Consider the following 15,335-nt stretch of genomic DNA (forward strand, 5'->3'; position numbering starts at 1 on the left):
AAAATCTTAAATCATAACGGCCACTACTCAGAAAATCCATTTCATGCGGAGGAAATTGGAAAGGTGGCTGGCTACCTATTTATATTTTTATGAAATTGGGTTTAAGAACATCAAAGGAAATATACCTTATTGTGCACTTGTAAACTGGAGTGCACAGTATTTACTCATAGAATGCAGTCAATTAAAACCAACCCGTACAGGCGATCTACAGATGACCTACCACTGTGAGGGTTTTTGGTTCTGTGCAGATGCAAAAATCAAGCCGTACCTGCACGCAGAGCACATATTCGGTTGCGACCATGTGCTTGAAGATGACTGCAGATCTCAAGACGCCATGAGGGTCCAGCGTAAACTCCTCCTCTTCATTGCCAGTGAGGATGGTGAAGGTAAAAGGGGGGCCGTTGTGAAAAGAGTCTTTGTCTGTCACTACCAGCTGCAAAATGCTTGTGCCCACTGGTTTATTTTCCTTTACACATACACACAGCGTACAAAGAAAAGGATTAAAATGATACATATCACAATCATAAAATACCACATTTTGCTATCGAAAATATTCAACTGAATGCTCTTTTCCCAAGACGGCATTTCACAAGCAGCGTTTATTTCGCACCACTTACGCCCCACTGACCAGTAGCAGAGATGGAGGTACCCACCACTTCTCCAGGGACTGATGAGCTCCCCCTGATCCTGTGTCTGATCGGGACTGACGGACCACTAAGACTTGCACCCTGAGCAAGGTGCAAAGAAGTGTGAGCTCATCCCAGATCAGACCTTTTGAGGCCAGAGTACAATTTCTGGTGCAAGAGGGATGAACGGCAAAATGTTTGACAGATGCTGACGTTAAAGAGCCTCAGCAAACAGAAAATTACCGAAGAGTTAAGAAAGACGTGTTTAGACTTTCCTTTAAATACATCTTTGGCAGATAAATCACCAAAAGCTACTTAACTGAAACCACATGTATTTTAAAAGTTAGAGAAGTTTTTGATGTGCAGGATAAACTTACTTGAATTACAGCCGTATAGTTAGCTGGAGTAAATACAGGGCTATTATCGTTCACATCAGAAATGTCCACATTGACTGTCACAGATGAAGACAAAGGAGGGCTGCCGCTGTCTCTTGCCTGGATAACTAACGAATAACCAGATATCTGCAAAAAAGTGAAAACATTAAATCACCATGAAAGCGGTCCTAAATTTTAACTCATGTTCCTTACATCCAGTGCACCACCTACCATCCTCTAAGGAAAGCTGTTTGGCCTCAGTACCTTTCCTGCCCTTAGTATAACATTATCCTGTTTATTGCCACACTGTGTCCCAACTTCTGTTTTATAAGGCTATCAATAAACATAACAGCTTCACTGTATTAAAATAACTGTATCAGATGATGCATTCCTGAAACAAAGGGGCAGACAAAAAATAAATGACAGATAATACCCAAACTCAGCCATTACTAATGTAGCTAACATTTTCATCTCTCCTAGGTGTCAGCTGGAATATGTGACCTGATTCTATTTATCTTGTGGTCGGTTTCCAGGATATTATATAAATTGCTTATTAGAGCCAACCTCAGTTTGACACACTGTTTCTAACATGGTGATGGAGAACCATGAAAAAGTTCACAGGAAGTTGGTTTAAACACACTGGAAAACGTTTGGGACTACTAGGGACAACAGTCTCTGTAGCAACAGGATATTATCCACCATTCAGTAGAAGATAAGGGTTTTTTGAGCCTACTTGTTTGCAACAGCCACAAACTACTCAGCACAGTGTGGGCAGTTCAGCGCATCACCCATGGACCCTCTACGCACATATGTGCCCGTGCCTGAGGTGTGAGCATATGTGACAATTTGCAAAAGCTCTGTCTATGCACAGCTTATGGATGACAGTTTGGTTTTATGAACTGCATCCTTATGTCGGCCTCCTTACGTCTTACAACTGCTTTTTACTGTATATCGCTCCCCTCTTCCCAGGGAGAGCTGATGACACGTCTGCCCGTGAATCCTTCTGCGGGGGAGTGAGCAAAGGGCAAAACGTGTGCCAGATAAAACGCCCCACTCCACCCCTCAGTGCGGGGCTGGAAAGGGGAAAAACATGCCCCTGCAGTAGGGAACAATGTAATGTTAAAGGGGCTTTTTCAGGGTGGGAGGAAATCCAAAGCCATTTGGCAAATAAAAGCCATTTGGGCAGGAGGGAGCAGTACGGGCTAAGCATACGAAACAAGGGGGCTCTTCTGGGATGTAGGACCACCCTAAAGATGAAGGAAACATCGCTGAAGGTGTGTAGACTGTGATTTGGTGGGGGAATAGTGGCAGATGAGGGGGGAAGAATCCTGAGTTATGGGAAGTCAAGAAACTGAAGCAGAGAATTAAAGATTTTTTCCCCTTTTGAGCTGTAATATCTACTGCTAGCTAAAAGTCAAGATTGAACGTTTTGTGGGGTCCTTCCCAAATATTGTGTGTGTTTGCTTTCATTTCCATGTATCTCAGAAAGGTAGATGGCAAAAGTCATGGTTTCTATGTGATTACAGCTCTGGAAATGAGTTTCTTTAAACCACTGAAAGCTGGGAGTCAGCACCGCCTCTGGGGATCTACAGCAGATGGGGCATCATCTATCATTTTCCCTGAAGGGGTCAGAAACACCTGTGTCTAGGAAACGTGCCAAGGAAGCAAAGAAAAAGACAGTATCACGGGTTATTTTAACCGAGGGAAACTTTGGAAAATGCAGCTCTAACCAAGCTGGCATTAAACATGCACATGCCGGTGAGGGGGAATGTGTGTGTCTGAATGCAGATGTACATGAGTGAACTTCAGAAACTAAATAAAATCATGGTAAGAAATTAAGCCTGTGCCATTTAAGAGAAATATATTACAGCAAATTTGTAACACGCGCAGCCATTGTTACTCCCCTGTCCTCGACAGTCTGCGGCAAAGTCACTCTGCCACCAAACTGACAATTTAATCCTGCCTTTGTGATACTACAGAAAGGATATTTGCCACTGTCTTAAGCAGTAGCCCTGGTTCCAGCAGAGAGCTTTTCCAGCTGAGCCCGTATTCTGGGGACAGCAACCAGCTTCCCCAGTTTTGCGGATGCATTGCTCAGAGGCAGAAGGCATGGATTTCTTTATGGGCTGCAAGACTTTTGAAGGCACGTAGCGCTCTCCTGCCCCGCTAGTACCACAGGAAACTGTATTTGTTTGTTTTTTTCCATAGGCTGCTAATTGCTAGCTATGGCAAAATGGTGATAAATCACCCTGAATGAATAATCTAGTGAGCAAACAAAGCAGCAGAATCTGTTTAATGAAGCACTCTTTCACTTTTGGTACAGCCTGGCCACTTCATAACATCACCTCCCCAGTGACATGTTTTGCAGAGCGCTAATTAATGGCTGAGGTCTCAGCTCGGTGCTTGGTGCCACAATCTGGAGTATGTTGTAATCACCCGGTTGCACACACCGCTGCACGTGTGCGCTTGCACGCGCAGGAGAGAGGAGGCAGCTCATTAACACAGCAACAGCTGCCGGTGGCACCACTGGAGAGATCCAGGGTTGCTTTTTTCCCCGACCCGGCCACAGCTGCTGTGTTGGTGCACGACGGGAACGCCAGCAGAGCTGTTGGCTGGTAGGTAGGATTGGGGATAAGGTTGGGGTGAGAAGAAATGGAACATTAGAAAGACCTGTTGGAGCATCTTAGGCTGATCATCGCAGAGTATAAACGAAGCTTCTTCAAAATGAGCTAGCAGCAGAGTTGAGATCAATACACATCTGTAAGTCATTGTAAGTTAAGAAGTCCCATGTGTCTTACCCTTTCTCGATCCAATTTCTTTTTAACCTTCACGAGTCCCAAAACAGGATCAACTGAAAATTCATTGTCTCGATCCCCATTCACTATGGAAAAATGAATCTGGCCATTGGGAGGGCTATCCAGATCTTCTGCTATCAACTTTTTTGAGAGAAGAGTGAAAATTAGCAAAAAAAAAAAATAAAATTAAGCCATTGGTATGATACATTAATTGCTCAACACCCCAAAAAGTAAGACTTCATATTCCATCAGGCTAGTTACATCTGAACTGCACACCTCTACCGCATCAAACCAATCGGGTTTTGATAGACTTTGATAGACCCTTTGGACTTTTAAAAAATTCTAGTGTCAAAACATAGACTTTTTTTAATCTTAATATTCCATACAACACTTTCTTTCTGGATCCCCAAGTTCAAAGATGAGAGCATTGTAACGTTTGGGTATGGCACACTACATGCCAGAGCAAATAGATACAAATAATATGTGATACAAGAATTATGTATTTCATTGAAATGTTGAATTCTGCCTTTCCAATAAAACCCCACTTGTTCCTAGCTGACTCATGAAATGCAATGCCTCAAACATGCCATTGCTCTTTGACAACATAACGGGGTTAAAAAGAAACAGTCAGTGCTACCGCTACTTTCTTTTTTGGGGAAAACTGGCAGAAGCCTGGAAAGCAGTAGCAGATGCAGAATATTGGCTAGAGAACAGTTTGGGTGATTCAAGACGCAGTAGTTATCATTATTAACCGGTGCAACAGTATTTTATTAAATGTCATGTGGCAAAGGGCTTCATCCCACCTAAATGATGCCCATGGCCTCACTCACCATTATCACTGAATCACCGATGGCAGCGTCCTCGCTGATGACTGCGCTGTAGACCACCTGGCTGAATTTTGGTGCGTTGTCATTAACATCTGTCACGTTTACATTCACCGTCGTAACGGCGCTCAGGGCTGGAGTACCTCCATCTTTTGCTTCCACTACTAAGTAGAAATCCTTACACGATTCATAATCCAAAGCTTCAAAAATGGAAATCGCTCCTTTGAAGCAAGGGAGGAAATGTCAACAGCCATCGAAAAACAAATAATCCTATGGACTAAGGGATTTGACTGTAGTAAACAGTACAGCATGCTATTTATCACTGTGGCACACATACAAAATATGTTGTTTTAACTGTAACACTGCCCAATCCAACAAAAATATTTGGTCAGGTTTCTGCTGTTGTTGTTTGATTAAAGAATGATGCCAGTTGCACTTGGGTTGACTCTGCAGAAAGGACCTTCACAAGGCGTGAGGCAATGAATGGTTTCTCATGAAAATAACTTCTATTATACCAGTATCGTAGATGGAGAAGTGGGGGCCATATCCACCTATTTGCCTGGGCTTATACACAAAGCCTGTGGGAGAACTGGATGCCAACTCTGGAAATCAGCCCTGACAAGTCAACAGAAATTCACTCCCACGTAATTAACTTCTCATGAATTAAATACAAATGAATGGAGTATGAATACCTTTGAGAAATCAGTTCTCTATCATTTATGTGATTAAACAGGGACTTCCCCACTCACCTAGGTTTATAAATTTTGGGTTCCCTCATCACACAGTCAAAACTAAGATTCTCTGTAACTTGACTCACTCTGTGCCCCCAGACTCCCTCGAGGAGAGAAATGATTTTTATGCACGCCCTCCACGTGTTTCCCACATACCTATAATCTTAACAAGAAGGGGGGAGTGGGTTGTGCGCAGATTGCTAGTGACACCTTGGAGAAGGCAATACTGGGCATGGCAGGAAGGACTTAAAAGCAAACCATTAACCATGGCAAGCTAATTCCTTTTCAGTATAGATCCATCAGGAGCAGGGAGGTATGGGGCTTAAAGGTTAGTTAGTCCAACTGCTGCCCAACACAGGCCAGCTAAACCTAATAATTCTTGAAGGTACTCATCCTTAATGTACTTATAAACCTCCAAAACCATCAGTTTCCTAACCTTCTTAGGAAATGTATTCGAGTACTTAATAATCATTACAGTTAATAATTTCTTCCTATCATTTAACCGAAATAATCCAAATGCAATTGAAGCCCATTCACAACTTCTTTTCTCATGAGTGGGCATGAACGGTTTATTCCCCTCCTCTTCGTAGGTACTTTTTACAAGCTTGAATACTAACAGCATGTCTTCTCTTTTCTAGCTTAAATAGCCTCAATTCCTTCAGTCTTTCCTGGTAAGTCACGTTTTATAGACCTCAGATCATTCCTCTTAATCTCGTCTGGGCTCTCTCCAAATGAATCCTACCTTTCAGCATGACTTGCTGGAAGCAGGAGCCCTGAGGAGAAGCTTCCAAGTGGCCAGCGGAGAGTTCCCACTGATAAATGGTGTGAAGGGCATTATTTTTCAAGCCCTGATCAGGCATGCTACATCAGCACCCGTCTGGCTGGAAACTGAGCTCCTGCCTCTAAACCGATAATAATGGAGCTGTCACACATAAATGAATAATAAATAGTGTTGTTTTTTTTTTTCCCTGTGTGATTAAGCTTCATTATGGATTTTTATTGATTTATCTCCTTGGCTTCATTGTCAAATGTGAAGTTAAGTATCGCTGTCTAGGCGTATTTATGTTTAAATTTTGTTAGCACTAATCAACATTATGAAGATAACAGACAACACGCAATTATGTGAAGTCCCTTACATGTAAGGCAGTGGCCTCCGCAGAGTGGAGAGAGATTTTTGCACACAGTAATATAAATGACACAATGCATCATTTTGAGATTTTCCAGGTTACTGGTTATTACAGCTGCACTCAAACCAGTGTTACCTTCAGCTTTCAAAATCAAGATTGCTTTGTTCTGAAGCTCTGGTGGCAGATTTGTACTGGTCCTCCTGACTTATGAGAATAAGGGGATCAACTACACGAAGCACAGGAGAATCATAGCTTACTGTCTGTTGATGGATTAAAACCTCAATAAGGATAAAGACTATATCCCACTAAGGAAGTTCAAAGAAAATGAGCCATTTGGACCAAGTAAGGCAGCTTTTCTCAGTATTTGTTAAAGAGAAGCAGCAGTATGTTTTTAAAACTTGTGACGTATAACCCCCAAACCCCCCAAACCACGGCCGAAGTCAACTGTCAGACAAGACAAATCAGGAGCAACTGAAGTCAGTGGGGATAAATACAGTTGTGTAAATGGCAGTCACCGCCTGACATGTTGGGACTGGCAGCTCTTTGGTCCCGCTAGCACCGTCTGATGCTTGCTAAGGTCCAGGCTGTGAGGCTGTACTCAGCTGGTAAGCAGGTAAACATTGCGAGTATTTATAACTGTAAGAGTTGCACAGTTTGGCTAATGGGTTGTCACATCTACATTGACTTCAACAGACACACTAATGGAAAAAAGTATTCTCCACTCGAGCTGGGGCAGCTGAGTGTGACCGTAATTTACATCACTCTCCAGCCTAAAATTGGCTTTTAACTGTGCAACTAATTCCACATTGACAAGCTCTGAGTCTCCGTCCTTGAAATTTTTTTTGGTCCAAGAGCTTTCCCTAAAGCATTCACAGTTTTCTGACCCTTTCATTTTGCATTACAAGTAAGAGCCACTTTACAAACCTGTTTTTGAGTTAATCCTGAACTTCCCTTTCTCATTCCCTGATCTGATGAGATAGGCAATCTCAGCATTAGTGCCGATATCTTGGCTTGTAGCAAAAACAGAAAGGACTTCAGTGCCAGGTGAGGTGTCTTCGGGTACTGTAACAAGGTAATCTCTTCTTTCAAACACAGGGGGGTTGTCATTAATATCTAGCACTGTAATGGTAACGGTGGCAAACGAGGACAAGGTCAGCACAATGCTCTGATCTGAGGCCTTTACACTGATGTTATAGGAAGACTGAAGCTCTCTATCAAGTGGGTGCTCCAAAATAATGATTCCTGATGACCGGTCAACTGAGAAGTAACCATCAGCAGAGTCTGCCAGGGAATAGGTAACTTTTCTGTTCACACCTGAAAGAGAAGCAGATGTGAAAATGATAAAGTGAAATAAGAAAACCCCACAAGCTCTTCCCATCTAACAGAAACCCTAAACAAAAGCTGTTGCCACACCCATCATTTCCAACGGGGGTGGAGCACAGGGAGGTAGGAGCACCGGCGGGTACAGTACTGGGAGATCAGGACATGCTCTTCTCACGTGTCAAATCCCCATGGATAAGTTAAGTCCCTTCCCTCATCGTGATACTTTTTTAAAAGATCACTTTGCAGAACTGCTGTGTAATGAAACTTGAAAGCAGAATCCAGATATGGTCCTTGCCCAGAAAAGCTTACAATTGAATTAGATGAGACAGGCAGAATGCTGAAATTGGAAATGTCTCCGAGCACATCTTGAAGGAATAGAAATGTGCATAAGGGAAAAATAAACCCATAAAAATACATCAGGTGGCACAGAATGTACTTGCTACCAGTGCTGCCTTGATTCCACTGTTGAGCAGCAAAATATTATCATAAGATGATACCTGTTAGACAAAAGCTGCATCAAAGAACTCCTGCCAGAATCCGGACACTTCAGAAAGGGAAGTCCCTCACTCCCCCAATTAGAGAGCAAAAATATAGCTGTACAGAAGATATCCTGTGTTTTTCAAATCCTGCCTGTATTTCCCAATACATAACACCGACCCACCCGGCTGCTGAATATGCAGATCTGCGCTAAGGCTGTTGTCAGTAATAAGGCCTGAGGGGAAGGTACTGACTCGGTTACTTGCTGCACTACAGTGGGATAGCCATTTCAAATCTAATTAAAAGTGAACACAGATACAACCTAATTCAACTCCCCTGATGCTGGTTGATTTTGTGATTTGGTCCTGACTGCTGCATTAAGAGATTGTAACTAAAACACAAAGATCCACTAAAACGGAGAGTCTCTGTTGTTAACCTCTCTCACTCGAGCATTTGCTGCCCTTTCTGTTGGAGAACAGATTTTACAAGCCTGACATTAATCAGAGCTTAAACAAGAGCTACCAATCCCTTCTAGGCATATTTTGTTAATTTAAAATTTGTGACAGTACTATTCTGCTTTCCAGCAGCAAAGCATTGTAGAAATGTCTGATCAAAAGCAGCCCAAATCACATTTGTTTTCTGCTTGATGTAGCAGGAGTAGAGCATCCACACAAGGGGGAGCTGGGAGACTCTTTCTTCAATCACACGCACATAAAAACTAGAGCATCTACAAAGTCCCAGACCCTGCTTGCAGAGCGTTTGGAATTACTGTTTGGGCTCTTCAGGGAATAGAGTTTTTATGCAGTGCTTGAGACACCAGAGTGTATTTCAAACGTTCAAATTTCTTTAAAATAAGGAAAAGTTTAAATGGCCGTACTGCAATGAACCTTTTTTTTTTAAAAAAAAAAACAACAAACCAACACATAATCACAGCAGAACCTCTCTATTCAGCATGGGATCAGAAATGTGAAAAACACGGAGAGGCACTCCTTCAGCAAAACAGGCAAGGCAGCTGAGGAGGTGGCTCCTGTCCTACAGATGAGGAACCAAGCTCAGCCCGTGAACTAGTCGGAGACTCCTTCATGTGTTCAAATACCTCAACTCTGAATACCTTACAGCCTGCTGGAGACCATGCTCATCTCTTCACTCAGCCTCTGTATATCTGTATCCAAATGATCTATCAGCTGACAATCAGTCAAACTGACAAAAGTGAATAAAGGAGTAAAACCCTCCGGAAAGTGGAAGGTTTTGAGGGTCTGAATGGCTGGAGGTGTGTCTACACTTCCAGCAGGGGAGGATCTCCTTCTGCTAGAAATCCTCCTCGAACTTCCACTTACAAAGAGGGACAGATCTGACCAGAACAATTAATGAGCTAGTAATTAGAGCTGATCCCTGGGGATGCTGGAAAAGGGGATTTTGCCTGATTCAGAGCATGTAGCTGAACACCCAACCTACACATGAGTTTTAACTGTAAAGCTATTTAGTATTCTGTACTGGGGTCTCTTGATATCTGCCAGTTTCCACATAGAATTAAATACTTCTCTGAAGAAGGGACCTTAACATACACATTCCACGCATATGTGTCTGTGACTGCAGGACAGCCTTAGTCTGGTTTGGGTTTTTCTCTGGCACAAAACCCCTATTTCATACTCACTATAGGATACCTTGGCACAAGACAGAAGATTCAGACGCCATGGTCTTTAAAGGCATAAATAGCCAGAAAAATGCCCTACCTATGACTTGTGTCTTGAAACACCCCAAAACTTCATCAAGAATATCTTGCAAGGGGGAGCCGGGAGAGACAGAATTTGGTGGATATGACACCACGTAGGGTGAGTTTACATACAAGAAGTGATAACTCTGGTGACTGCAATCTGATCGATATATAATCAGGCCACTCTCCTTGTGTTCTGCTTCCTAAAGGTGATGTCCATTAATTAACAAAATATGAATAATGTTTTTTGATAAGTGATTGCTAGTGATCCTACAATGGAGACAGTTCAGATACACATTATGGTCTTCTGGTAGCTAATTCTAATATAAGGGATTTTTAGGCAGAAATTGAGAGAGTTCTTCAAGGCAAATGCTTTTATTTTCCTTCTTGGAAAACAAAAGAGGAATATAGAAGTTCCAAGCATGTGCGATATCTTGTACCAGTCTGGTTTGATGATGAAAACATCTTATTTTTCCCATGCGACCTGGAGGAAAAGATCTTACAGGTGAAAATGCCATTTTATCCAAGGAGAAACAGAAGATCAGGGCAGAGGACCTGAGCTGGGACACTCACAGAGAGCAACCCTTGGTGGCTTTCAGCCTGCATGCAGAGGCACAATAGAAGAAGAAATACAGGGACAGATGTCAGCTGCCTGCTAACCTTCTCCCACAGTGTATTGTGGGGCTGGAGTTTAACACTTGCTTCTTGGGAGGAAAAAGAAGTCAATGAAAAGGTGTGGCAGAAACAGCACTTTGAAGAAAGTGTTGTGTTATATTGATAGCAGTTTCCACTCAGCTGCCTGACCCAAGGCTGGAAACAAAACGGGCATGAGGCAAAGGTGAAGTAGGAAGTACTTGGAGTACTGCATCCAGCTCTGGAGTCCCCAACAGAAGAAGGACATGGACCTGCTGGAGCGTGTCCAGAGGGGAGAGGCACGAGGATGATCCGAGGGCTGGAGCACCTCTCCTATGAGGAGAGGCTGAAAGAGTTGGGGCTGTTCAGCCTGGAGAAGAGAAGGCTCTGGGGAGACCTTATTGCGGCCTTCCAGTACCTAAAGGGCATGTAGTGATAAGACGAGGGGGAATGTCTTTAAACTGGAAGAGGGCAGGTTCAGATTAAACATTAGGGAGAAATTTTTCACTGTGAGGGTGGTGAGGCACTGGCACAGGTTGGCCAGAGATGTTGTTGAGGCCCCATCCCTGGAGGTGTTCAAGGCCAGGCTGGACGTGGCCTTGGGCAACCTGGTCTAGTGGGAGGTGTCCCTGTCTTTGGCAGGGGGGTTGGAACTCGATTATCTTCAAGGTCCTTTTAAACCTAAACCATTCTATGATTCTATGATTCTATGATTTCTACTGAAATACAAAGTGCTTTAGTCCAGGGGTACCATCTGCGGAAAGAGAAGCATCCACCAGTGTGTGTCACTGGCATCCCTGCAGTGGAGGCAATGGTAGATTCTGCTGTGACCATAAAGATGTTTTCTGTGGAAAGGAAACAACTGCTCCAACATCATGGCTCCTGCACTGGTAAAGACAGCAATCCTCCCACACTGCTTGCCCACAGCTGTTGGGGGATTAATATTTGCAAACTGCGTTGTGTCTATTCACTTACCCACTTAAACTTCTCAGATTTCTAAGGTGCCAATCACAAACATAAGCTATTTGAACATGGGAAGCTTTGCAGGAATTACTATTGCTATAAGAGGATTGCAGTACATTTTTTAAATAAAGGAATAAGCAAGCACATTTTCTATTTGGACTTGTATTAGCATGCAATAGAATATTGCCCTTTGCCAAATCTCTGGTGTGAAGAGCTTGTACAACATTCAGCCATTTAGTACCTCAAATGTCATCCTTCAAAAAGGGTTTTTTTTTCTTGTTTTCTTCTGTACTAAAACAAAGGGGCATGCACTGAATGTCACACAATGACATCTTCTATGTCATTACTACTTTAAATAGCACCAGGGAAATAAAACAACCTCTCTTTGTAATTCAGGAGTATCAAATTCCTCTTTGTCTAACTCATAGAGTCATAGAATCATTTTGGTTGGAAAGGACCTTTAAGATCACTGAGTCCAACTGTTAACCTAACCCTGCCATAACCACCACTAAACCATGTTCCTCAGCACCACCCTGGACAGCCTGTTCCAATGTTTGATAACCCTTTAGGTGAAGAATTTTTTCCTAATATCCAACCTAAACCTCCCCTGGCGTAACTTGAGGCTGTTTCCTCTCATCCTATCACTTGTCACCAGGGAGAAGAGGTCAGCCCACACCTCTCTACAAACTCCTTTCAGGTAGTTGTAGAGAGTGATAAGGTCTCCCCTCAGCCCCCTTTTCTCCAGGCTAAACAACCCCAGTTCCCTCAGCTGCTCCTCATAAGACTTGTGCTCCAGACCCTTCACCAGCTCCGTTGCCCTTCTCTTGACACACTCCAGCACCTCAATGTCCCTGCTGTAGTGAGGGGCCCAAAACTGAACACAGTACTTGAGGTTCAGCTCAATTGAAAATGGTGGAGTTACAACACGGTTTGATCCACGCCGACACCAATTAAAAGGCTGAGCATTAACACAACAGGTGCAATCCCCATATGACAGTGAGTTGCTGCAGTGGGCATCACACACAAACTAAAATTTACATGTATTAAAGACCATACATAGTGTGTTTCTCCTTTGTGTTTTCATCTGTCATCCTGAACTCATTATTTAATGTGTCTCCCTAAGTATAGCTAGCCTACTTGTTCTTTTCTATCAATGGAAAATGATGCTTAACTTTGTCATCTGCTCATTTTAATTTTAACAACTTATGGAAAGAAAAATAATAGCAAGCATTAAAAATAAACAAACAAGAAGTAAAACAGAAAGCTGCCCAGAAAGAGAACTGTAAAAAAAAGTTATTTATCAATTCAGCAGTCATTTGCAAGCATGGTATCTGATTATTGTGGTTCCTCTTGCCTCTGTCTTTCATGGTGTGACTATTAACACTGGCCATGTTCCTGTGGCCTTTCCTGATTACCCAAATGATAACCACACCAATTACTGTAAGTTAAAAATCCACAACTTCATTAACAGCAAACTAGACAAAAGACGAATACTAAACCAGATTTTATAATATGCTACTCCATCATTTTGAGATGAAAGTGAAAAATCTTGCCAGAAGTACCTTGTTGAACTGCAGAAGAATATATAGCCCCATAGGGAAAGATATTTCAAGTGATTTTTACAACTTAAGCAGAAAAGCTGGCCAAGTTCAATCCATAACACGGTTACCAATGCAGGCGTTCATTGCTTTGTCCCTTTTCTGTGGCGAAACGATAGCCTTAACCCCCAAGGCTCATATCAGTGCTCCAGTGGAGTCACGGTGCCACGGGATGAAAGCAGGGCCACAGAGGACAGAGATGGAGATAACCAACCCCTTACTGAAGGGAAATATTGGACAGAAATGGCAGGCATAAACTTTTACTGGTATGATACCTTCCACAGGTGTCTGAAACCCTGCTTTTTGTTTCAGCTGAGTTGGGTGTTGTCTTTTTTGGGTGAGAAGATGAGATCTGGATGGTTGGCTCACCCTCCCTCTCTTTTCTAGCAGAGATTTATACAGCCCATAGTACAGGCTTACATGACTTTACATGAATACTCTTTTCCATCAGTGCTCCTGAGTGATTCACTCCCTCGTGCTGATCAGGCATAAGTTCGACTATTTTTATGAAGTGGGGGAGACCATTTTGGATACACCTGATTTAGGGTGACACACTGCAGCTGACAGCACTGGGCAATAGAGCCTGAAGCAATGGAATGCACATGTAGAGAAATATATATATATAAAAAAAGTAAGCATGTATGCATATATATATATATACAGACACACACATACATATATATGTTTCAACATACATATATATGTTTCAGTGATCCAGTTTAAATACAGGGCTTATTCAGTCAACATAATCCAAGAGATACAAGTCTCCTTGTCTAGTTCTTTGCCTCCATGTTGTTAACAATGTCTTGGAAATCGCAAAACCTAAAGAAATTAATAGAAATGACAGAGTATAGAGAGCAGGAATCTTGTGAGGTCATCTAATTGATCTCTGCATAAAGAAAGGATGGATGCAATTTATCCCCAAACACAGGCCCATCCTTTGATCGTGAACTTGCATAACCTCCTTAGATAACACAACCCAGTGCCTCACTTTTCTTACAACTAAAAATCTTGTTCTGACTTATTGCTAAGATTGAATAAAAATAATAAAAGATGAGGGGGGAAAGAAAGAACAAAGGTTGACTTCCTTCCTCAGAGCTACTTGTCTGATATCTGAAGACTGTTATACTTTATCATCTCAGCCCTCTTTCCCCTGGCATTCCCTTTTCAGCTGTTTTAATATTTCCTGGTAGCACGCATTTTCCAGACCTGTGATCTTTCTTGTAAATCTCCAGGTAGCCCACATCTTCCTGGAAGTGCTGTACCCGAAACCCAACACAGCCTTTCAGGCCAGGATTTGCCAATGCCAAGTAAATAGAAAGAACTACTGTTTTCCAGCATTACTCTTGTTTACCCATCTCATTAAACTATTTGCCTTTTCACAGCAGTATGAAAGTGTAAACATACACTCAGCCTTCATACAGCTGCTTCTCTGCAGTTCTGCTGCCCAGTCAGTCATTACCCAGACAACACTGGTGCACTTGGTTATTCTTACCGAAACACGGGATTTCACATTTATTTTGATGACTTGCGTTGTACTTTTCCATACTGCTTTTCCAACTGTTAAATCCCACAACTACGACTTTGACACTACCCAGGGTACTGCAGCCCCATTCTGCTTTCTGACACCCAGCAATACAGAGCCTATGCCTACTTACGCATTCAGGAATGAAAATAAGAGCAATGCTGCACCCAGTACCTTTCTTAACTTATCCCTCCAGTCTAACAGTCACTACAAACTCACCTGATGACAGTTTCATGTAGACCATGTTTCTCTAGCTTGCTTATAAAAATATCATGCAGAACTGTGTCAAAAACCTCACTAAACCTAAGCCATACCACCCATAATATCTCTTTCTACATAACCTCTTTGCATGCTGCAGAAGGAAATGAGATTGGTTTGATGGGTTCTGCTTGCTGAACACAAAGCAGCTCTTCGTAATCTTGATACACATATCCTCATTATTTTAGTGCAAGTTGGGTGATTAAGTTCCCCTGCTTACCTATCTGCAGCTTGAACAGTCTGGCCCTTTGAAAGGTTCAACAACAGGGTCATGTAGACTGACAGGACGGGCTCTCCCGAGTGCCGAGGCATGGGAAGCAAGAGAAGCAGTATGAAGTAGGGCTTGTTCAGGCAGAAACCTAAGCTT

At 42.6% G+C, this 15,335-nt stretch overlaps 1 protein-coding gene across 4 annotated transcripts in view; it reads right to left on the reverse strand.

Annotated features, from left to right (window-relative positions):
- FAT3 (FAT atypical cadherin 3) overlaps nt 1–15,335 on the reverse strand; it is a gene marked incomplete at both ends in the record, with an annotated part of 338,041 nt that overhangs the window by 44,898 nt on the left and 277,808 nt on the right. For all 4 annotated transcript variants that reach the window (XM_082485358.1, XM_082485356.1, XM_082485357.1 and 1 more), the window contains 5 exons: nt 269–466; nt 1,004–1,147; nt 3,799–3,936; nt 4,626–4,840; nt 7,402–7,791. In XM_082485358.1, the coding sequence (XP_082341484.1) occupies nt 269–466; nt 1,004–1,147; nt 3,799–3,936; nt 4,626–4,840; nt 7,402–7,791 (1,085 nt within the window). The remainder of the gene's footprint in view (nt 1–268; nt 467–1,003; nt 1,148–3,798; nt 3,937–4,625; nt 4,841–7,401; nt 7,792–15,335) is intronic.

The sequence above is a fragment of the Vanellus vanellus genome (genome assembly GCF_965231255.1).
Source record: "Vanellus vanellus genome assembly, chromosome: 1".
In the NCBI taxonomy this organism is placed as follows: domain Eukaryota; kingdom Metazoa; phylum Chordata; class Aves; order Charadriiformes; family Charadriidae; genus Vanellus; species Vanellus vanellus.